The sequence below is a fragment of the Rhinolophus sinicus genome, linkage group LG06 (assembly GCF_036562045.2).
Source record: "Rhinolophus sinicus isolate RSC01 linkage group LG06, ASM3656204v1, whole genome shotgun sequence".
Taxonomy (NCBI): Eukaryota; Metazoa; Chordata; class Mammalia; order Chiroptera; family Rhinolophidae; genus Rhinolophus; species Rhinolophus sinicus.
The window spans coordinates 116,399,550-116,424,174 of NC_133756.1; the positions used below are offsets into that span (position 1 = coordinate 116,399,550).

At 42.8% G+C, this 24,625-nt stretch overlaps 2 protein-coding genes across 3 annotated transcripts in view; one reads left to right on the forward strand and one right to left on the reverse strand.

Annotated features, from left to right (window-relative positions):
• INTS4 (integrator complex subunit 4) overlaps positions 1–8,730 on the forward strand; it is a 93,291-nt gene extending 84,561 nt beyond the window's left edge. Inside the window, exons 20-23 of the mRNA XM_019726396.2 lie at positions 391–550; positions 775–918; positions 3,882–4,002; positions 8,321–8,730. Coding sequence (XP_019581955.2) covers positions 391–550; positions 775–918; positions 3,882–4,002; positions 8,321–8,496 — 601 coding nt within the window. The 3' untranslated portion in view covers positions 8,497–8,730. The remainder of the gene's footprint in view (positions 1–390; positions 551–774; positions 919–3,881; positions 4,003–8,320) is intronic.
• A 140-nt stretch (positions 8,731–8,870) lies between these two features.
• AAMDC (adipogenesis associated Mth938 domain containing) overlaps positions 8,871–24,625 on the reverse strand; it is a 29,220-nt gene continuing 13,465 nt past the window's right edge. The window contains exons 3-4 of one of the 2 annotated variants that reach the window (XM_074335721.1): positions 17,040–17,135; positions 8,871–9,083 (exon numbers count right to left, since the gene is read on the reverse strand). In XM_074335721.1, coding sequence (XP_074191822.1) covers positions 9,078–9,083; positions 17,040–17,135 — 102 coding nt within the window. In that variant the 3' untranslated portion in view covers positions 8,871–9,077. Of the gene's footprint in view, positions 9,084–15,077; positions 15,254–17,039; positions 17,136–24,625 lie in introns of those variants that run through there. The other variant, XM_019726398.2, reaches the window with a different exon arrangement.

Sequence of the window (24,625 nt, forward strand, 5' to 3'; positions counted from 1 at the left end):
TTTTCTTCACTTTTGCTCACAGTTATGTCCCCAATGCCTAGGATTGTACTTGGCACTTGGTAAGTCCTAAAGACATATTTGTTACATTAATTAATGAATCTATATATGAAAAAATAATTCTAACACTACACAGAAGTTCTGGGAGGATTAAATAAGATAATGGAAAACATTTAAGAGTATACCATGTGTATAATGCGTTTTCAGTAAACAAGGCTTTTATGATGAGCATGTCACTAAGACGTAATTAGCTTGGTACCTGGCCATCTCAGTCAGGAACCATAAGCTCCTCCAGTTCATCATCGCTTTTCCTACCTTGGAGCTTAGCAGATGTTTGGGACTCAGCCTGTGGTGAATGAACGCACAGTCATTTGCTTCTGTTTGTTCCTCCAGGTGTTTCATCACTGATTTGCCCCACCTGCAGGACAGCTTTGTGGACAAACTTCTTGACCTTATGCCCCGACTCATGACTTCCAAACCTGCAGAAGTGGTCAAAATTCTGCAGACCATGCTGCGGCAGAGTACCTTCCTGCACCTCCCCCTTCCAGAGCAGGTAAGGGTCTGCGTCATATCCAGGCAGGTCAAGTCTGTCCAGACAGTTAAAACTACTCACCTTGGTAATCTTTCACCGTGGGAGGAGCTGGGCTAGCTCCTGTCCTCGGATTGGCTCCCACATGCCCACCCATTAGATAAGGAGACAGCAAGGCAAGGATCGTGTTTTGTTGCCCAGGGATGACCTGCGGGTTTAGAATCATCATATTTTCTCTTTGCTTGCAGATCCACAAGGCTTCAGCCACCATCATTGAGCCGGCGGGCGAGTCAGACAACCCTTTGCGGTTCACATCGGGGCTGGTGGTGGCCCTGGATGTCGATGCAACCCTGGACCACGTGCAGGACCCTCAGAGCACTGTGAAGGTCCAGGTCTGTCGGGGACTGGTCTCCAGAGCTGGGGTGCTGAGCTGGTGTTGAAACGTTTCACTTTAGCACCCCTTTAATCTACCTGCTGGACACAAACTGGGGAGGAAGAAGAGATGACTGAGTCTCTTTGGAAAGGAGTCTGGGTTTCAATCCCAGCTCTACTGCTGAACCTCAGACTCTGCAGTTAATAAACAGGAATAGTTGACATTGAAATGAGATGATGTATGTAAGGCCCCTGGTACCCAGTAAGGGTTCACAAAATGACAGGGTTCTTTCCAATCTTATAATGTGAGGTCAAGACGTGGTCTTTGCAGGGCCACAGGCAAGTCATTTTCAGACTGTGAGTGGGTCAGCTTGGTGAACAAAATTTACAGGTAGGAAAAATCAATCACGAGGGAGTATTTTTTCTAAGATAGAGACAGATGCATTAGAGATATGAGAGACGCAGTAGAGACACTAATCAATTTAGCAGTTTGCAGTTAAGCCCCACAAAGCCCTACCCACTTATGCATCCATCCATCCATTCTTCCTTCCATCCATGCACTAATATTTACTGTTGTGCACATGCTATGTGCTAGTCTTGCAAAGGTAAATATGTCACAATTTCTGCCCTCAGGATACTCCATATCCCTGAGAGACAGACAGATAGTTCTATTCAGGAGGGAAAATCACTTTTCTTTACCTACAGGGCTATTTCCAATTTTTGACTAGTGTCAAAATTTGAAATACACTTAAAAAAATATTTTTCAACATACTCCGGAGGGGCACTTAATTTGGAGAGTGTGGTGGAGGCTGAGGGAAAAAAGGCTTTGTGAGGCTGCTGGTGCGTAGTGAGGTCTGAAAGGGTAAGGAAGAGCAAATAGGGCCAAAGGAGATGTTCTAGGCAGAGGGATATGAATAAAAGAAGGAATCCAAGCACTGGCAATAAGTACAATCAGAGGATAGAAAAATAGCCTGGAGCAGACAGGGAAAGCTTCCTGGAAGAGGCAGGGATGAATCGGGCCATGAAGATGGTAATAGTTGCCTATGGTTACAGTAGTCTGGCTTCCCAGCATGTATTATTATAAATTATGAGACCTACAGAGAACTAATTCTGAGCTGGCTGTACAGTTGTGCTTCAGTGGTTTTCTCCTCCCATGACAGTGGTTTTCTGCCCTACCTACACTTTAAAATTATTCAGAAAGCACTAAAAAGTACTAATGCACAGGCCTCAGTCTACACCAGTGACATCAGCATCCTAAGAGTACAGCCCATGGGTACCAGTTTGGTTTTGGTTTTGTTTTGTTTTTGTTTTTTCGCTCACATGTGATTCTAATGTGCAGTCATGATTGAGAACCATTGTTTCACATTGTCCGTGAAAAAAAGTTCACTAATCAACTAAGTATAAACGAGATTGTAGGCAGATTAGTTTAGGGTCATCTGCTGAACTCTACTGAAAATTCCCCTCCGAAGCAGCTCCACTACACTCATGGCCAAACTATTTGGATTCCTCTACAGTCAGGGAGATGGGAAAGTCAGGGAGATGGCACTCAGCTCTGTTGATTGGAAAGCACTATCCCATCCAGCCACCAGGCCCGAACACCACTTCTGATCTGATCATGCCTTCGGTGCTAGGGATATAGCAGTGGATGTGACTGAGATTACATCAAGATTACATTCTCTATTAAAATAACGTTCTTTAAAGCAGACCCTATAGGAACTCCATTCAGTAACTCTTCAGTTAGCCTAATTCAGGCCTACTATGTTATACCTGATGATAGAAGAGGAATGGTTTTTTTTTTTTTTTTTTTTTCAGTTTTTCTGAAGTTCACTTTGTAATTCATATGGCCATTTTCTTGCCCTGATCTACTTGGGCCACAGATTTCTAAGCTGCACTTGGGAGCAGTAGAGGAATGAAAGAAGGCTTCTAGCGACCATTTCACAGAAGGGTCGAGGCCTTTCGCCAAGGGCAGTTTTGCTGAGAACTCTGGGAGATTCTCTGGGGGATTCTTTTCCATGCTCATGTTTTAGCCCTCCTCTGCGTCTCCTTTTTGAAAAAAAAAAAAAAAATGAAGCCCAAGTATTATCTTTAAAGATAACAAAGATCAGGAAGCTGGGATACGTGCATCTTTCTGCTGTAGTAGGTTTGGGGCCTGGAGATAGACTGGTGAGTAGCAGCTTTAAAAAAGAAGGGTAGACTTGGGGGGTGAGGAGAGATGAAATGAGATTACGGGGCAGGTGGACTGAGACATGCCTCCCAGTTTCCAATCGAAAGACCCGTGTGGTTCCCTACTTCGCCCTCATCAGGATGTTCACATGGCACAGGTCCTGTGTGGTTCTAGGGGAAGCGTCATTTGTTCATGTAGCTCCTTTGTACACTGTGCAGTGCAATAGGCCCTCTCCACAGATAGCTGTGGAGACCCCCTGGGACGCTGAGGAAAGAACTCTGTGGCAGTTTGTGAGATTTGAAGAACTGGCCAGTGATTTGAGCAGACCCTTCGTTGAGCACTGTCTCTGTAGAAGGAGACAGATAAACAGCTTCCTAGCTGCTTATAATTTAGCAGAGAGGATCGTTACAAAATTACTCTTAATACGTGGTATATGGTGATGGTGCTGGTCCATGACATGATTCAGAGCCAGGGAGAGAGGGAGTCATCCTGCTGAAGGTGCCTGGGAAGGCTTTTCACACCAGGATTTATATTTTTACCCATCCCTGTACTTGAGGAGAGACGCTTTCTTTCTCTTGCTTGTTCACCATGAATTCAGGAAACGTGTACCAAACACTGCTTTGTGCTGGGGCAGGGGGTATAGAGAGGTCAGCAGTTTTGCCCTCCCCTCAAGGAGCAGCCTTTGCTGAAGGCTAATGTCACCTTTTCTTTCCTCTTGTTTTGATGTTCATAAGAGATGTCACCAGCGATTGTGTTCAAAGCTCATGAGTGCGGCTCTTCTGCCTCTTTTATTTTTTCATTTCTGTCATCACCTCTTAGGTCTTATATCCAGATGGCCAGGCTCAGATGATCCACCCCAAGCCCGCTGACTTCAGGAATCCTGGCCCAGGGCGGCACCGGCTCATCACTCAGGTGTATCTCTCCCATACTGCCTGGACAGGTGAGGCAGAGTGCCAGGGTGGGCAAGAAAATATGCTTCTGGGGATCACACCCACGCTTAGGTGTTTGGTTTTTTGCATGGTTGAATCAGGCCTGCTGAGGATTGATATGTTAAGGAGCTTAAAATCTCAAACTGGGTACATTTAGACTAATTGGCTGCATTGCTTTGATTGCTCGAGACAAGATTTTGTCAGAAGGTACCATATTTTGCTGTGTGTAATGCTCACTTTTTGGACCAAATTTGTGAGGGAAAAATAAGGATGCACATTATACATCGATAGTACTAATTCTGTATCTATATGAATATTATTAATTCTTTCATTTATGCTCATGAGTTAAAAGTGTAACTCTAGAAATCAATAACAATATCCATATGCAAAATAATACCCTGGAATACGATAATCGGTTTTATTGAACTTACAATGAACTTGCAACGATGAAGAGTTCTCGGCCTTCTATGATGAGTAAATACCATAAATTTGTTACCAGTAGATAAAATTTCTTGTACCTTGCATCTGTCCTTGTGTTTTGCAATTATTTGTTACATAAAATTTCTTGTACCACAGTATGTTAAAAAATAAATGCTAGAATTCCTTTATAATACAAAATACAAGTACCTAAATGTAAACAAATGAAAATTTGAATTAAAAAATTAAAATGAAAGATTTTTTCCTGAAAGTTTGGGCCAAAAATGTGGGTGCACATTATACACAGGAGTGCATTATGCACGGGAAAATACGGTACACAGATTAGAGTAGAATGGAGTCTCATGGAAAGAGCCATGGAACTGGATGCCAGGAGACTATTTTCCTTTCCTAACTCTGCTACTGACCTGCTCTGTAACCTTGGACAAGCTAGTCTCCCTTCTAAATCTGTTTCCTCACCTTTCAAATGAAGATGATAATTCTCAATCTACTAGTGAGTCCTGAGGATTGCTCTGGTCATTAAACACTTGTATTTCTTACCAGAAATTTAAAATCATTCTCTTTTTGTATGTGAACAATTCAATTCATTCCCCCCAAAACCAGTAAAATGACAACAGTACTGCCCTCCCTTCCTACATGGGCTGGTTGGTGGGGTAATGCATAGTAAAATGATTTATTCATGCTTTACTTTCCCATACAGGGACTGAATAGAGCCTCAATAATTTGTGAAAAGATAGGAAAGTTGCATATATATATATAAATTTGTAAGAAAAAATGGGAGAACACAAGAGCAAAAGGACATTACATTTCAAGCTTCTAAGGCTCCTTTGGAAACTTGAAAAAGAGACTCAGTCTACAGAACCTAAAATGGGGAGAATTGGCCTTGCTGGTATTTCCTAAATCATTCAAGATGATTCAGAAGCATGGTTGTTAACTGGAGAAGGTGTTTAATGTCACCAAATTTGGTTTATTTTAGAAATAGGTAGATGCCTTCTGGAACTTTCTTTCATCGCATTTTTAAATACATGAATCACTGTTTAACACCATTATTAATGGTTTTCCTCTATCAGGGGTGTTAGGTTATTGGTGTTAGTTACAGATTTCTTTACACAGTTTTTACAAAGAAGAAGTGCTGCTGTTGACCGTCAGGGCAGCGCCTTCAGGGGTCTGTTGACCCTGTGCCTGGCACAGCTGAGGGGGCAGCCAGGAGTGCTGTTACCCAGGATCTGTCTCCCTTAGCATCCCTCAGCCCATATCCTTGCTGCCCGTAATGTTGCTGCACTATTTGCCAAGCCTCTAGCCCCACAGAAAGGTAGAATTCCTTATTCTAATCTCTTCTGATGACCGGATCCTAGATGTGGGGAAAATGCTGTGAAACAACATTGTGGTGGAAGGGCCAAGGCTCCGCAGGGATCGGGGTGGGGGGGTGGGGGAAGGGGGGATCACAGCGTGCTGGAGTCAAAAGAGCTTGAAAGGTCCTGAAGGGCCTTCTGACTTGCCCCTGGTCACAGAGCAAGTCATTGCCTGGACCAGGGCTATAATCCAGGCTGTCCTGGGCCTGCAGAATTATAGTTCATCCAGGATCACCTCCTCTGAGAGCTTGGTACCCAGTCACTGTTAGGAATCTCTGTTTTAATTCTCTGCATAGCACTTACTAGTGTCAGGTGTTTTCTCATTTGTTTATTGACTTTCTATCCAATTAGAATGTAGGCGCCTGTAGAGCAAGGAGCTTGCTCATTTTTACCTCTGTATCCCCAGTACCTCTATATCCTGTGTCCTTAGTACCTGACATGTAGTAGGTGCTCAACAAATAATAAATTAAATACAGGACTTTAAATGTGTGATTAAAATTAATCTAATCCTTAGTCCAACTTTCTGGTGGGAATTCGTTTTATAGATGCACACATGGAGGCCCACGTCGCTGGTTATGGTGACGCTGAGGTTGGCACTCAGATTTCCTAACTCCCGAATCCCTTGGGTTTTCACTATACCATGTTCCTTCTGAGCCTGGATGTAAAGTGAAACATGTTCGCATTTTGAATGCCTACGTCTTCTTCCTCCTAATCTAGGAGATGGGGCCTGGTGCTGGTGGGGTGCTCCTCCATCCGGTCCCTCTTCAGCTCCCTGGCAATGGCCTCTCCCCTCGCAGGCAGGATGCTGCCTGGTCAGAAGCTTTGTCACATAGACTGGGTTCCACGTTCTGCCTTCCTTGCTGTGTGATCCTAAAAAAGTTATTTTACCTCTCTGTCTCATTTTCCTTATCTAAAAGATGGGAGTAAGAACATATACCTCATAAGAGAGATAGTCTTCCAGAGTGTGATGAGAAGGTGGCATGATTTGTGTCAGATGACCTTTTGTCTCTTTTTCCCAGTGTCCCTCTTGTTTTTCTCTCCTCTCTCCCTTCCTCTGATGACACTTGATTGAATTGCCATTCTTACTACATGCTAGTGAGGAAAGGCATAGCGACCAGGTGGGGTTGTGTCCTCTGACCTTACCGGGGTTTCTCATGAAAGTGTTGTGAACCAAGGCTGGGTTCTGGTTGGGGGCTGGCAAAAGAGGAGAACATAGTGCAGAGCTGGTACTGGAGTGTGATACCAGAGAGCAGTGCTGGTTTCATTACAGATACACTCAAGGCTGGTATAAGGCCCCATGTTATGTGGGTGTGTCCACACCACATGAACCCTGGGAAACGCTGCTCTCTGGGGTTGGCGAGCTGGCTTTGGCTACCTGCAAGCCTTTCCCTTCCTGGAAGATGGCAATCCGGTCTCTGCTGTGATCTGTAGGGAGAAATCAGGAAGAGCTCTGGGGAGGCATTGCGAAGTCCTCTGCCCTTGTTCATTCAGATCCATCCAGCCCTTATCCTGCCATCTGAACTTCTCAGCCTTGGGCTCCTCTTTAAGACTTGCACCTTTTGCTCCAGACACACAAAATTAAGGACATCAAGTTCCTTCTGTTCCTGGCCTTCACACTTGCCTGTAGGTTTTTCTGAAATCCTCTCCCTCTTCTTTATTGAAGCCGTATTATTAATAGAAAGATTAATGTCTTCAGTTTATGAACTGGGCTCAAATTCTGTCACTAGTGTGGCTTTGGGCGGTCACTTAAAACCTCTCAGAGCCTTGGAACTGTTCTGGGATTGTGACACTCTGTCTTTCATGGTATGTAGGGTAAGAATTCTTGGGGTTATGTGCTTGGCACACAGCAGATGTTCTATTCCAAAGCCTTCCTGGGCCCCTCAATACTTCTTACAGACTTGATTAGAGGCTATATTCTGCTCCGTGCAACCGCCTCTGTCTCCTCAACTACACGGTCAGCACCTTCACGGGGGCCTGCTACCTGCAGATACCAGCTCAGTACCATAATGTCATGTCATATAAGAATGAAAGGTTTAATGAAATGAATTTAGGTCCTGGTTCAGTGGGGAGAATTTGTCACAACTATTTCCTAAACAGAGGCGTCTTCTCCACCGAGACAAGTCGAGTTGGTGGCGCATGCAGCCCTGAGACTTGAACTCAGCTGCGCAGGAAGAGCACGGTTTTCTGGTCATGACAGTAGGCCACGTGCGTGTATGTACCTGTGGCCCTCTGTAATGAGGTAGAAGGCCACTGTAGCAGAGGGGTTTGTAGCTCGTTCTCTGATCCTCAGCAGCAAGGAGCCCGCGGAGACCCGAGGGGGAGGTGGACAGCCAAGAAGCAGTGCACCTGCAGGCTTGGGCTCAGCCTCACAGGATTCTGGCGGGGAACGTGTTTTTGTATGGTAGGGGGAAGGGACGGGTGTGGGCAGATGAAGAAATGTTCTTGAAACCCTACTGCTTTCGTCTTTGATGTTGCTTTTACTTGACGTTTCATCCCAGTTCCTAGCCATGTCCAGTCATAGATTTCTTCTTTTTTTTTCCAGAACCATGCCAGGTGGAAGTGAGGCTGCTGCTGGCCTACAACTCCAATTCACGCATTCCAAAATCCCCCTGGATTGAGGGTGGTGAGATATCCCAAGTGGAAACGGGCATCGAGGGCACCATCCCCTTCAGCAAGTCTGTAAAAGTTTACATAATGCCCAAACCCGCACGGCGCTGAGTCACAAGTGGTCTTTATAGCCATGGCCTAGAAGGTATCCCAGTTGAGCCGGAAGCCTGGAGGACTTCACCTGGAAATGGTGTCTAGGCATAAGGAGGAACATGCGACCCTTACGGTCTCATCTGGTATCACACACAGGATAAATTATTTTGCATTAAGAAAACAAAAACTTCCAAGTCTATCCCCTCCCCGCATCCCTCCTCATAATAAAATTGAGAAAACACCTTAAAGAAATTTGTGTGGCTATAAGGTCAACATTTATACTATATGCTTACATTCCTTGGGTGTGAAACAAAGATCCAGTTTTTGGGCCACCTCCAAAGAGCCGTTTATTGGAGTCATACAAATCTTGTTTCTGAAAGCACTAGTCTGTTTGCCAGGGCCAATTCCAAAACAGCTTTCACAGCTGTACTTTTTCACCATAGAATGAATCGTTCCTGAATGGCCTTAGACGTCCGTTATCTTGCTGAGAAGCTCCTTCCCTAACTCAGGCAATAGCTGGGCCAAAGACTGAATGAATAGCTGGAGAATGAATCATTTTCATCCCTGAGGGAGATTCTTGATCTTGCCTGCTAGGATCCTTAGACCTAAGATAATAGAGAAGGGTCATATTAGAAGAGAAGCCAGGATTATGGGAAAAGGACCCAGTGTAAGACCTAAAAGCACTTCCCGCTATGCCTCTCATGACTCCAGAGTTGGAGCTGCATGCGAGTTAAAGGTGCAGCTGGGGTGTGAGAGTGGAAAATGCCCTGAGATGTTCACCGTGAGCGCCTGTGTTCTGTTCTTTACCTGTCATGTAATCCTCACAGCAGCCAGCTGAGACGTAGAGCTTACGTCACTGGTAGGGAAACTACAGCAAGTACTGTGTTTCCCCGAAAATAAGACCGGGTCTTACATTAATGCTCCAAAAGACGCATTAGGGCTTATGTTCAGCAGATATCATGCTGAAAAACCATGCTAGGGCTTATTTTCCGGTTAGGTCTTATTTTTAGGGAAACACGGTAGTAAAGCCCGTATTCATTGAAATCCAAGTTGAGGCCAAAGGCCTGAACTGCCCCTCCTCGGGGGAAGTATATGCAAAAGAGCCTTCATTTCTTAGCTTGCTATGCCTCAGTTTCCTCATCTGTAAAACAGAAATAATTATAACTTAAGAGTTGTTGGATGGGTTTAATTCAATAATGCTTGGTAGAATCTTAATATGCAGCCAGTCTTGATCATATTTGGTACTTGGAAATCTCATAAAAATAACAGCAAGATCATCCTCAGAGGTGGAGCTGGAATTTGAATTCAAGCATGTTTGAATTCCAGTTTAATGCACTTGTGTGTGTCTGGCAGTGTTGGAAGCCGTTTACCTGGGTTAACTCATTTAATCCTCCCAACCATCCTATTAAGTAGGTACTGTTATCTTCATTTGATAAATAAGGCAATTGAAGTTCAGAGAATTGAGTGACTTGGCCTAGGTCACACAACTAGTAAATGACAGAGCTGGGATTTGAACCCAGGCAGTCATAGCTACTGTAGAGGGACTTCTCTAGGGAGCTTCCTTTTCTAGCGTGCTTGCCTATTTTGTACATCTTACAGATATGCCCTCAGTGGGCTCTCGTGTGCCAATAGTAGATGCCCTGAGAAAAGTGCCCACCTTGGGGATAAAATGAAGCTTGAAGCATCTAATGACAATTGCTGGGTTGGAGCAAAGATGACATTAAGACACGTGGCTGCTGACTGAGCCCTTAAGCCATCGCTATAGCAAGCCTTCTAAGGAAAGAATATGTTGGATCCTTTTCAGATATAGTACTTCTTTTATTAAAAAAAAAAAAAAAAAAAAACCCGGGCCGGCCTGGTGGCTCAGGTGGTTAGAGCTCCGTGCTCCGTGCTCCAAAGGCTTCCAGTTCGAGTCCCACATGGGCCAATGGGCTCTCAACCACAAGGTTGCCAGTTCGATTCCTCGAGTCCCGCAAGGGATGGTGGGCAGCGCCCCCTGCAACTAAGATTGAACACGGCACCTTGAGCTGAGCTGCCTTCTGCTGAGCTCCCGTATGGCTCAGTTGGTTAGAGCGCATCCTCCTCAACCACAGCGTTCCCGGTTCGACTCCTGCAAGGGATGGCGGGCTGCGCCCCCTGCAACTAGAAAACGGCAACTGGACCTGGAGCTGAGCTGCGCCCTCCACAACTAAGACTGAAAGGACAACAACTTGAAGCTGAATGGCACCCTCCACAACTAAAACTGAAAAGACAACAACTTGACTTGGAAAAAAGTCCTGGAAGTACACACTGTTCCCCAATAAAGTCCTGGTCCCCTTCACCAATAAAAATCTTAAAAAAAAAAAAAAAAAAAAAAGAACACTTCCAGATTATACCCCATTTTACAGGTGGGGAAACTGAGGCTTTCAGCTAATCTAAGGGGCAAAGCCCAGACTTGATTTTAGGTCTTAAAACAAAATTTAGTACTTTGTCCACCAAAGGTGGAGCCATGCTAAGGGGCAGATTTTGGCTGAGTGTCAGGATAAGGATTTTGAAGCTGTGTAAGAATTGAATGGGCTGCACTAGGAGATAAGGAATTCTCATGCTGGATGTGTTCAAGCAGAGGTTGAACAAGCTCCTGACAAGTTTGTTGCAAAGGAATTCAAGTATCATATGACGGGTTGGGCTCAACCTTTTAAATTCCTTTCACCCTGAATTCTCAGGTTCAGTGAAATACGAGAATCTTGATTTTTCTGCATGTGGTTCCACACTTTTTCACTGAAGTGAAAAAATGACCTTCTATTACAAAGACCTTAAAGGGAGCATAAAGATCACTCTGGTGTGGCATCTTCACTTTACAAGTGAAGATACAAGCCCAGAGAGACGGAGTTAGTGCTGAAGCCAAGGCTGAAAGCCAGGCCTCTTGATTTTTAGTCCAATATGGTTTTCATAACAGGGATCTATTGTTCTGTCTTTGTGCGCAGTCTGCCATGCGCCCAGCAGTCAAAGCCAGAAACCGGTGTGTCACTTTGGATTTCTTCCTCACCCTTCATATAAAACCAGCCATGAGGTCCTTTAGAGTCCACTCCCTTAAGTGTTTCTTAACTCAGTCCTCTTCTCATACTCACTGTTAAAACCGGTGCAGGCCACCCGCATCTCTCCTTAAGTGTGGCACTGGTGCCCTAATGATCTCGTCTCAGATCTTGTCCCCTTCAGTCCGTTCTTCACACGGCTGTCAGAGTAATCTTTCTAAAACCCAGATCTGATCACACCATCCCTCTGCTTAACCCCCTTTAAGGAGATCACGTCTGGTCCCAGGATAAAGTCTAAACGCCTATCCTGGAAGACTCTTCATGCTCCTGCTGCTGTCCAGCCTCATTCTCCCTGTCCCAGACATTCCCTGTACTGCTCCAGCTCTAGAGAATAACCTGCGGCTGTTTCCAGCGCTCACCATGTTCTCCTGCCGCAGATCTCTGAACCTGCTGAGCCCTGGAATGTGCTCTTTAGATTGTCTCCTGTGGTTCCTTTCTTCTCATTCTTTAGGACTGAGCCTCATTCTAGAACCTATCTATGTCTCCTGTGGGCTTGGTGCATTATTCCCACCTAGCCATTCTTCAACCATAGTATTTACTGCAGGTTCACAAACACAAACCCCTAAAGAAGGCAGGTGGGAAAAAGGAGTCAAGAGGCTTAGAGGAAGGTCATAGAGACAGGAATCCGAGAGCTGCATTCTGTCAGAAGGCAGGTACTAATCAGCTCCACTCAGTTTGTAAGTGTGGGCCTGGTGGTGTCAGAGCTGCCAGTTCTTCCAGAAAAGCCAGAAATCTGCATTTTCATATAAAACATACCCCCCAAAAAATCTTGGTTACTAAGGCAAATGTTAAAACTACTCTGAGACAAATAAAATGTTTCCAGGTAGATGTGTGCCAGTTTGCAACTTCTGCATCATCGCTGTGTGCTTACATGTCTATTTCTTCCAAATGATCTGAGTAGCTGGACACTGAGAATGTCTGTGGTGTATCTCCAGCACAGCTCTTGGCACGTAGCAGGCTAGGAAAGAATGAATGAGTCTAAGAATCCAGAGCAAACTTAGTACCATGCATGCCTGCAGGAGCCAGCCCTGAAATTCAAGTTTCTGGAAGGATTTTACATTTGGCTTTGACATGATTGACTTCAGCAAACAGAAATATGGGGAAGAAAGATACACACCTAGCAATTGGCAGACTTCTCATCTTAGGAACTACTTACTTATTAAGCAAGAGGAAATTAAGCGTGGGCAGGGAGGGCTGTGCAACTTACAGATCATTATGACATGGACTAAGTATGGCGTCATGTGAAAAAATAGCTCCTCCAGGTTCTGCCGTTTCGAGCACTGACGATGTAGAACAGATTCAGAAGTAGGGGCTATTTATTAGCAAGTTCTATACAGGGTTAATAACCTCACTTCCAGATACTTCTGTCTCTAAGAAGTTTGTACTAAGTTCAATGTGGAGACAACTACATAGAAGCACTGATTACAACCACACCTAATTCAGCACCCACTGTCTTACCTTACGTTTGATTAAAAAAATTTTTTATTGCATCCATAGAAAAACAGTCTGAATTTTATTACACATCCCTCCTAGCTTTATGAGCTGAGGCAACTAAGATCTGGAAAGATCCTGTCATCTGACAAGTGGCTGGTTACAGAAAGGTCACGAGCAGGACCTCCCCAGACCGCTAGGCTGGGGGTTAGGTGTGTGAGGATCCCACGCCCATGGGCCTCCTTACGGCACATGGTAGAAGAAGATCGAGACACATCATTGGTTTCTAACTGGGTCTGCCACTTACTTGCTGGGTGAACTTGGAAAAATTCCTTTACTTTCCATTCCGATGGGTCTTAGCTCATCTTTTCTTGCCAAGCCCCATCTTAGGTTGCTGCTCCCTTAGGTCAGTGCCCAACTGGGCCAGTCAAGTGATAGGATCATGTGGAGCGAAAATCAGCTTTCTGGGGCTGCTACTTCAATAGGGGTTGGTGTAAATCCTTCCAGAAACTTGAATTTCATGCTGGCTTCTACAGGCATGCATGGTACTATGGTTGGTTATGGCTGTGATAAATACCATACCTAGTAAATGTCTAATTAAAGAGTTGCCAAATATTTGTTTGGCGAATAAATCATTCTTTAAGATTTGGCTTGTGTTATATCCTTAGTGATGCCTTCCCTAATTTCCCTTCCATCCTGGTAGGATAGGTTAGTCTATCATTTGTGCTACCTCTGGACCTTGTACCTATTATATGTTAACACACTGTATCATCTATTTGTCTGTTTCTTCCACATAACTCCTGAGGGTAGGAACTATAATTTACCAATTCCTGTACGCCCCGTGCCCAACAGTATCTGGTCATAGGAAAATTAGTAAGAGATCCTCTCAATGGGCATGAAAGAGAATTACTGAATAAATGAGAGAGAGTGGATATAGTTCCTCTGAGCTCCAACATTCTATGAGTCTATGAAATAATAAGCTGCTATATTAAGAACCATAAAATGAAATTAACTGGCTTTACACAACAACCCTGTTAATAGATAATGACAACAGTGGCTTCAATTTGTTGAGTCCTTACTACGTGTCAGGCAATGTGCTAAGACTTTCTATGAATTACCCATTTAATACCTACAGTAACTCCAGGTACTAATATTATCCCCATCTGACAAATGAAAACAGGGAAACTCAGGATTAAATAAGTGCCCAGTGAGTGGCAGAAAGCCACAGTTCAATGTCAAGGCTATTTGACACCAAAGCCCATACTCATAACTCTTGAAAGAGGGGGAACAAATGAAAAATAAGGTGATGCTGATAACTTACTATAGTTCTATCAGTCCATTCTAAGGCTTCACAAAGGCCACTGGCATTTAATAGAACACAGACTATCCATGTCAGTAGGGCCCATTAAAGGGCATTTAGTCCAACCCCATCGTTTTATATTGAGGGAATCAGAGGCCCAGGGAGAACTGTCTGGAGAGGCTCAGGTTTAGTCAGTCTGCCTAGAATCCAAGCTCCTTTCTTTGTTACTGAAGTGCTCCCGAAATTAATTCAAGGTTCTGTTCATACGTCATCTGCACAAAGAGACTTTCCCTACCACATATCTGAACTAGCCTCATCACTCTGTCTTCTTACCCTGCTTTATTTGTCTTCATAACAGAGTCTACTTACCTTATGTATTTATTCGTTTGCTTGTATATTTTCCCCTGTAGAATATAAGCCTCATGAGAACATGATGTTTCTCTGGAGCCTATAGCAGTGCCTGGCATAGAAGGGACTTGATATACTGGTTGAATTGATGGATAAATGTTCCAAAGCATCAACTGCAATGTGATTTTAATGCACTGAAATTTTTCTTTGTCCTTCAAAGCAGAAGGCTCTTTGCCTTTATTTTCTCATACTTCTGGCTGAACATTTACCACATTATTAAACTTTGGTAAACATGCGCCTCCTCTCCTGGTTTTCAGCCTCCCCACCCCCAGGGCTGGGTTGTCCATGCATCCCAAAGCCTAGCACAGGACCCGCCACGAGCAGCTGCTCAGAAATGCTTGGGGAGGTGGGTGTGGAGAGTGGTAAGAGTGAAGATATAGTCGCAGGCATTGGTTGCTTCATGATTTATTCTCTTAAGGCCCCATCAGCAGGTGGAATGGAAGACCCCTCCCACCCTCACCCCTTGGGCAACCAAGGCATTATACTCCTTCACTGCCTGCTCTGTCTGCAGGACCCGCACATCAATGCCTTGTTTCTCGAGGTACTCCAGAGTTGATGGAGGCACCTGGGAAGAAGGAAAAGGATGGTTAAGTCCGGGGGCAGGGGCCCTCAGAGTTGCCTTTCTGCCATGAGGCAAGTATACTCTACAGAACTAGACAGTGACAACTGGCATTCCTCAATCACCCAGCATGTCACCAGTCCAAAATTTGGTAGTGAGCGCCAAGGAGTCAAAAAGGCTTCTAAGAAGTTGTCATCACATGCATGCATAAAGCTCAGACGAAATGGAAATGGAAAGAGCATACATTTTGGAGTCAGCTTTGGATTTAAGTCCTTGCTAGCGGTGTGACCTTCGGTAAGTGAATTGAATTCTCTGAACCTTTGTTTCCATGGCTGGAAATAGGGATAATAATAGCTAGCTCACAGGGTTGGTACGAAAACTAATTTAGCTAAGGTAACGGGAATGTCTAGCATGGTGCAGAGCCCACACTATGTAAATGGTAAATGTTCCAGTCAGTCCAACCCGCGTCTAAAGACTAACTTTGCAAAGGACCAACTAAAAGATCATAGGCCAGCTGTTGGAAGTCTTTCAACCGCAATTTCCTCCCCTGTAAAACGGAGATAATAAAACTTAACATCACAGGGTAGGTGTGAGGAGGATGTTGACTGAAGCATGTGTACTGCAGCTCAAATGTCCTCTCAGAAAGGCCTTTCTTGACCACCCCATTTAGAAAACCCCTTCACAAGTCACCATTTGCCTTATAGCATATATTACAATCTGAAATTGTCTTTTTAATTATCCATGGGGGTAAATGTTTTGTTGCCTCCAGTGCCTAGAATAGTGTGTAACCCATAGAAGGTGCTGAATAAATGTTTGTAAATGAATTTATATAAAAGAGTCTCAATAGTGGCAGCTATTATTAGATATTCTTAAGTATAGCTAGTACTGAATATTATCTTAAATACATTTTAATTAGACTTTGCCTCAGAAAAGCTCTGAAATATTTTTTCAATGCCCTATTTACTTTTCCATATGTTTGGACAATTTTATAAGAACAGTAGCTTTACAGATAGGAATTATTTTAATGGGAAAACTAGGTTAAACTAAAAAATATAAATAAGTAAAGGTCACCTTCATCACTAGGGAACTGGATTTTTGGGACATCTATATAAAGGAAAGAATGAGGTAGAACTCTGTATACTTATGTGAAAAGCTGTCCACATGTAATAGTGTAAGTGAATACAAAGTTACAGAACAATATGTATAGTGTAATCCTATTTATGTAAAATGATTCGAAGTGTATTCATATACTCCTATCTGTATGTGTAAGTGTATATTTGCAGATATATAGAAAATTGGGGCAGTATACGTTACTGTGGAGATTGGGGAGAGGAAATCTTTCACCTTTTTCTTCAACATTTCTGCATTGACTCTTTTACAATAAGCATGTATTCTGTAAGTAAAATTAAATATTTTTTCCGAAAGGGGGCAAAACATAACTTGAATGCATCCAAGGAAAGAAAAGGTACTATAAAATCTGTAAAAGTATAAAGTACCACAAAACTCTAAAGAACCAAATGTTGATAGTTGTAGAGCTTGAGAAATTCCAGGATTGAAGAATTTCTGAGACATAGTTGAAACAATACAGGTCTAGGGTTAGGGAGAGACTGAAGAGGCCAACCCTGACGAGGAGAGTCGTACACAGCCATCGTTTGATTCTAGGCCATCCATTGGCTCGTCAGCAAAATGAGGGGGCATGATCTATGGAGAGGAACTTCCTAGAAAGACATCTCTAAGGTAAAGTAAAGGTCCGAGAGATCAGCCATGACCCTCAATGGTCGCCAACACCTACCTTCAAAGCCTCACTCATCCCACGGCCGATCACAAGGGTCTGCACACCTTTCTTGACAACTTCCTCCACATCTGCAGGCTGTACACCAGGAGTGTGCTGGGTGTGGAAAGAGAAAGTATACCAGCCCCTTGCTCTTTTAATCTTTCTTTGCAATCTGTTTCTTGTGGGATTCATTCATTCACCCATTCATTCACTGAAGAAATGTTTATTGAGGTTTAGTCTGTGCCAAGCTTTGTTCTGGGCCCTGGGAATAAAAGATACAGTGCTGCCCTGAAGGAGTTCTAAATCTAGTGAAAAATACAAAAGACTAAAAAGAAATTGAAATAGTTTTACAAGTGCTACAAGGAAATAAATTCAGGGTGTCACAGACAGAGAAAGAGCACCGACTTCAGACTGCGGTGTGTGGAAGAGACTAGCCAGTTCCATGACATGACTGATGTCTGTCGCGCAAGCTGGGCCCAGGCCAGGACGTTGGTTGCTTTCTGTAACCACCCCTCTTAGAGACTGTCTGGTCCTGATTCATTGTCATTCAGACATAAATCAGCACCCCTCCCTTGCTGTGTGCTGGTTTCTGGAGCAGGTTGTTGCCCTGACCTGGTCACACATGTAATTCCCATGGGTAGTATTCATATACTAGTACCCGTGACTATCGATCCATTTTGTCTTGCAGCTGCCCACGACATGCCTTGTCTGTAAGTTTCCCTTAATAAACTCTACTAATTACCAGATGAGTGGCCAGCCTCTTTCTTCAGTCTTTCTCTGCCCTCTGCTCATGGAGGTAAATTTTCAGTCTTGGGACTTTTCCCTGGGTCTGCATGTATACTAGGGGTTCAGGGGAGAGGGTCAGGGAAGGCATCCCAGAGGACGTGACATTTACACTGAGACCTAAAGGACAAACAGGAATAAGCCAAGTTAAAGGAAATCAGAGAACACGGCATTCCAAGTAGGGAATAGCGGGTACAAAAGCTCAGAGGAAAGAAAAACCTAGTGAACTACAGGTAGCTCAGTATAACTGGAATGTAATTGACAGGTGAGGGAGCAGAAAGAGATGAGGTGGGAGAAGGAAACACTTGGACACTATGCCAACATTTACACCATGGAAAGATTTCTTAAGAATCCCCATCCTATTTCCTTTTTCTGAGCCCTTTTCCCATTTAGCTGCAGGAAAAATTATATTGATGCTTTCAAACCCACCTATCATCACTAACGTTTTCCCAGATCCTCCCACAGGTATTTAAGGTAAGGTGTTTAACGAAGATTTATCTAACATTCAAGGATGGTGGCTTCTGAACTGCTTCCACTTCAGCAACGGGGATATGGGAGTTAAAGTTTGGAAACAGCAGCCGGCCTGCTGGGCTTTACCTACGTATTGTGTATCTGCACAAGGGTAACACTCTCAGCACTGACGCTCAGCGCGACAAAGCCTTTCCTTCCTGATTGGTCTATTTCTATTCTTTCATTCGGACAACAAGCATTTACCGAGCGCTTCCTCTGCACTGGGCCCTATACCAAGCACTGGAGATACTGAGATGAACCAGGTCGTCGTCGGAGAAGTTTTAGTCAGGTAAGGCTAGTGAATATGTGGAAATAGTTACAAAAGAATGAGATAAAATCGAGTTGAGGCTCTCAGAAGCGATATGAGTGGGAAATTGTCCGGGAAGACATGCTGTTTGATCTGGGTCTTGAAACATGAGTAGGACCGCGCTTTGGTGCCGTGGTTGTGGAAGGGGTGCATTCTGACCACACTTAGGCATCGTGTAGGGAAAGGGCTGCTGAAAACAGCACACGTGACTTCACTGGTGAATTCTCTTTGAAACATTTGATGAAAATTCTCAAGAAAACATTAGCAAATCCAAGGTTGGTTCAACATTACAAAATCAATGTAGTTCACTACAGAATAAGGAAGAAGAAGCAGGTGATCATCTCAACTGATGCAGAAAAAGCATTTAACAAATTCATCATGTATTTATGATTGTAACAAAGCTCTCAGCAAACTAAACTAGAACAGAAACCTCCTTAAATGAAGGCCAATCTAAGACAAACCTACAGCTACACATCAAATGTAATGTTAAAATACTAAACATTTTCTCTCAAGGATTGGTATCAACTAGACATTTACTTCCTTATTATCCCATGGACGTGTCCGTTCCTCTCCATCTCCACTGCCGCTCCCCTAGTTTAAGCTGTTACCGTTTCTTGTTTGGACTATTGCAGTCACTTTCTAACTGGTCTCCATAAAGACCCTTCAGCCCTTTACAATTCTCTGTTCTTCAACTGGGGCCAGAGGGATCTTTTAAAAACACAAATCCATTCATGTCACCCCTCTGCTTAATAGCATTCGACGGCTTCTCATTGCCCTTAGAACAAATGCCAAACTTCTTAACATAGTAACTTCCTGGCTGCCTCTCTAACCTCACTGCATGCCACTTTCTTCATGTTCCATACGCCGGTCACATAGTCTTGCTATCAGTTCTTCAACCATAGCATGTTCTCTCTCACCACTGTGAAGAAGATGAAAAGAAAATCTACAGATTGGGAGAACATATTTGCACATCACGTACATGACAAAGGTCTTGTATCCAGAATGTATAAAGAATTCTCAAAACACAGCAAGAAAACGATACGATTTTTAAAAATGAGTTAAATAGTTGAACAGACACTTTCCCAAAGAAAATATATGGATGGCTATGAAGAACATGAAAAGACATTCAATATCATAAGTTGCTATGGAAACACAAATTAAAACTACAATGAGATACCAGATGATGGTGAGGACAAATCGGATCTCTCAGACGTAGCTTGTGGAAACATAAAATGCAGTGCTACTCTGGAAAAATGTGGCATTTTCTCATACAGCTGAACAGGTACTTAATGCGACTCAGCAATCATAGGCCTGGGTATGTATCCTAGAGAAATGAAAACTCACATTCACACAAAAACAGTACTGAATTTTCGCAGCAGCCTATTTGTAATCGTCCCAAATTGGAAACAACCCAAATATTCCTCAACTAGTGAACAGATAAATAGCTTGTATTATAATCCAAACGGTGGAATACTACCCAGCAATAAAAAAGGACAAATTATTGCTACACATGACAACATGGATGAATCTAATGTATTATGCTAAGTGAAAAAAGCAAGTCTCAAAAGACTATATATTCTATGATCCCATTAATTAATGACAAGCAAATGTGACACATGTATTAGGTCAATTGGCAAAATATTAATAAGATCTGTATATTAGGTATTGTATTAGGTATTGTATTAGTGTTAATTTCCTGATTTTGATCATTGTATTGTGATTATGTGAGAGAATGTCCTTGTTTTGGGGAAATACACACAGGTATTTAGGAGTAAAGAGATATATCTGCAACAGTTCAGAAAAAAATATCAATGGAGAAGATGATAAAATATGATACAGTGTTAACATTCAGATCTGGGTAAAAAGAAGAATTCTTTGTACTATTCTTGTACCTTTTCTGTAAGTCTGAAATTATTACAAAATAAACAGGAAATTTAAAAGTAAATAAGTAACATTTTTAAAAAAGCAGGAAGAGACCACATACAGCCACACACACTTCCTGATTTATTTAGCCAAGGAAACAAAACTTAACAGAAGCCAGGTGGCTACAAAAGCAGGAGGAGCAAATGCAGCACATCTTCCCCGGCTTTCTCCGTGTCTCTTGGTTCCCTGCGGGCTGTGCAACTGCTGCTGACATTCTCCGCTTAGTCAGTGAGTGCTCCAGAGCTGATAACAAAGCCAGCCTCTCTCATTAGCATGCTTTTATGTAAAGACTAACCTCATCAGCACCTTCCTAAGGAACTTAGACTATAGGATCTCATGTTTTAGGGAATATCAAAGAGTGTTCGAAGTTAGAACAGCTGCATGTCAGAGCTGCATGTCAGAAGCAAACGGCTCGGCAGCAAGGGGACAGCCTCCTCTTGGGAGAGCACGCACTGTAGTGCCCAGGTGTCCGGCCAGGCTCTCTGCCTCCAGCTTTTCCCATTCCCCACCAAGAAGAGCATGGGAGAGAATAGACTCTTTTTTTGAACCTAAATATAAAATAAAGTTATTTAGGTTCATACATTTTTCAAAGGCAAAACAAGAAAGGGGACTTTTTTTCACTTGATTGCAATAATTGGTTCTAAAACAATGTAAGAGGAGCGGGTTAGGTGCCCTTTTTAGTTCCACGGCTCTGCGATCAATCCTAGAACCACCCTGAGCTGAACAGTGATGACATGAAGAAGCTAAACATTTTTTCTGGGGCTGTGACCAAGGTAATTGTTCAACAGAATTACATTTCAGGCTTGGAGGGCTTCACCTTCCTTAAGTAAATGCATTTACCTGAATTGTTGAATGATTTCTTCATTTAACAAAGAACAGCAACTACTTTGAGGGACACCATGACCCCCAGGCCCTAAGAGCTCACATTCTAATCTAAGGAAACAAGGCCACAGCTCGGAGAAACAAAGTGAAAGGTTGTAGGAGTGCAAAACCACCATCATCTGGAGATTCAAAGATTGGACACAGCAGCAGCCCATCGGGGTGCCGATCGATGGAACTCAAATGACGCATTTGGCTGCTGTGTGCTCTGCTGCAGGCCCAGGGTGTCGCATACAGAGCGCTGAAAGATAACAGCCTGTGGATCCAGGCTTGGCAGGTGACTCCTCGCCTCCTTCTGCAGGGGCCTGTTACCAAGGCGTCCTCAACCTGCCACCAGCTCCTCCTGTTTCTTCCAATCCCTTGGGGCACACCACTAACGCTCTCTCCTCTTACTGTCTGAATCTGGGCCTCTTCTGTAAGAGGCTTTACATCACACGATGTTGGTAGGTAGTCAAAGCTTAGTTTTTCTTGGGTGAAAGCTATTCATTGTGGGAAAATGCCCAGCTAATACCCATTGTGCCGGCTAAACAACAGAGTGGCTCTCTATAAGGCTTGGACATTTCCCCCTTTGTGTTTGCTAATTGGTTTGACTTTCTTCTAATTTTACACTGGGGTTATGTCCTCCTTCTTGATCCCTTTTAGCTTAACGAAAGTATATATAAAAGAATAACCTATGCATGTTTCCACATAGACTCTTTTCCAATGAGACAGTCACTGCTTTATGACAGAAATGAGTGAAGACAGTATGAAACAGTAGAAAAGTATGGGCTGCATAGTAAGACTCAGGTTCAAACTTAGTTCCAAAAAACATTATTTGTGTCATCCTGGAAAAGCTATATTTGACCAGTTAGATAGTAGTTGTTTAACGATGGGTAGAGATTTGGGAAGTGGTAGTAATTATTATTACAAGGACACGGTTGAAGACAATAAATTTGCTTGATATTTCCATTCTGTAATCACTATAAAATTTGCCCCTCTTCCCTTTTAAACCAATAAAAAAAAGAATCGCAACATTAATCTACCCAAAAAGGAAATGTCACAAAATATTTTAAAAATTTTTTTAGTGATGTTTATAATAAAAAATTCAATGCAGCAAAAATTTCTTGAGCTCCTACTTTACAGGCTCTGTGCTATATGCATAGCTCTTGCTCTTAGGGAGTTCACCACTTAGTGAGGGAAACAGATAAATACACACACATTATAATACAGGTGAACTGCACTAAGTGCTATAATAGAGGAGGGAGTATTACAGAAATACTGAGAAGAGAGTAAGCAGCTCATTCTCACAAGGATTATGAGGAAGTGCTTCATAGAGGAGACAACACAAAAGCGTGGAATTGAAGGATGTATAAGATTTCAACACGTACGAAGGGGAGCAGGTCATTCCAAGGCAAATGGTTTTAGCAAAGGCACAAAAGGTACAGAATGAAAGATCATGTTAGGTTTGAAAGGCAGTAAGTATTTGGTAGAGAATAACTAGTTCTTCAGATGTGGGTTATAAAATATAGGCAATGAGATTGAAAGGATAATTTGGAATTGTATCATTAAAAAAAAAGGCCTTGAACACTAGCCTATTTAATTTTGAGGTCTATGAAAAGTCACTGAGATTTTTCTAAGCAGAGCAGAGACATGACCAACTTTATCTTTTAGAAATTATAACAGAAGATAGACCTGAAAGAGGTAGAATAAGAGGCAGGAAGACCAGGTAGGAGATTGATGCCATAGCCCAGGTGAGAGAACTGAGGCAGCAGAAGGGAGTGAATTTGAAATACTTTGCTGAGGCCTGATCAACAAATGTACTTTGTTGGGGGAGAAAAACTGAGAGGTGAAAATTGTTTCTGCTGTTTCTCTTTTAGGTTACCGTGACAATATGGATGGTGATATTATGAATGGAGCTAGGGAACACAGGAAGTACTTGGCTATTTGGGGGGTGGGAGGTATGTTGATTTTTAAGTTGTCCAAGGAACAACTCATATGCAGATGTCCAACATGTGATGTACCATTTTGATAGTTTGGATGATTGTTCAGCAAATATTCACTCTCTTACTGTGGGCAGAATACACTTCTGTGCCCCATTGATGTTGGCGAATCTGGATGAGCAAAGCCTTGAAATGTACTTGTTCAGTGAGACTTATGCTTGTGAGTTTCACATATCACCATGAGAAGAACAGGTCCTGGCTAGCTCGGTGGTCCAAGAAGGAGTGGAGACATACAGAGCAGAGCCCACCCCGCCAACCTGCTGACTGCAGCTTGAAGTAGAGCTGCTCCAGCTGAATTGACAAGCATGATAAAAGTGCCTATTAGTGTACATCACTAAGTTGTGGGGTGGTTCACTAAAAAGAATAGCTGGTAATACTACTATCTATTTAGAGCATAAAAAATCACTAGAGATAATATTATCTCCATCAGTTGATGGCATAAACAAATGTAGTAGTCTCCAGTAATAAGAACTCCCCTGAATATACTCAGGCACTTATTTCCCTCAAGGAGCATTTGATGTACAAATCAATGTTTCATGTGTAAGACTCTTTTTAAAGAAGTAATTTCGGTCATTTTTATAGTAACCAAAGCAATTTGGTTATTTCTGTAGTAACGTGGGGAGAAACGAATAGGCTCGAGCATTATTCTGTGCTAGGCATTGTGCTCGGTAAGTCAGGAAGAGAAGAAAATCAAATATCTATTACATGACAGGCACCATTTGATGCTTTACGAAGATGAAGATATTTGGTATTCAAAGCAACCCTACGAAGTACATTATTTTCCAGACCCTACCCCCAAGAGATTCTGATTCAGTAGGTGGAAGAAGTGAGGTAGATATAGAACATGCATTTTAAACAAGCACTCTAGGTGATTCTGATGCAAGAGATCTATGAATCACACTGAGAAATACTGACTGAGAGAAAGGAAAGAATAAATTTGCATGAGCAAGGTAAGTTGCATACATTTTTAAAATTGATTCTTCCCAACCCAGGTATTACTGTTGTATCAACCCATGATAAACAGACATTATTATTTTCCTTCTGTAGATGTTTAAACTGAGGCACAGAGAGTCCACATAACTTGTTTAAGGTTACCCAGCTAAAATGTGACAGTGCCCAGACCTATGAATCTAAAAGTCTACTAAACATTTCTATCTAGATGCCTTAATATAAATTCAAGCTCAATATATTCCAAAAGAATGAATCATTTTCTCAACTGAACC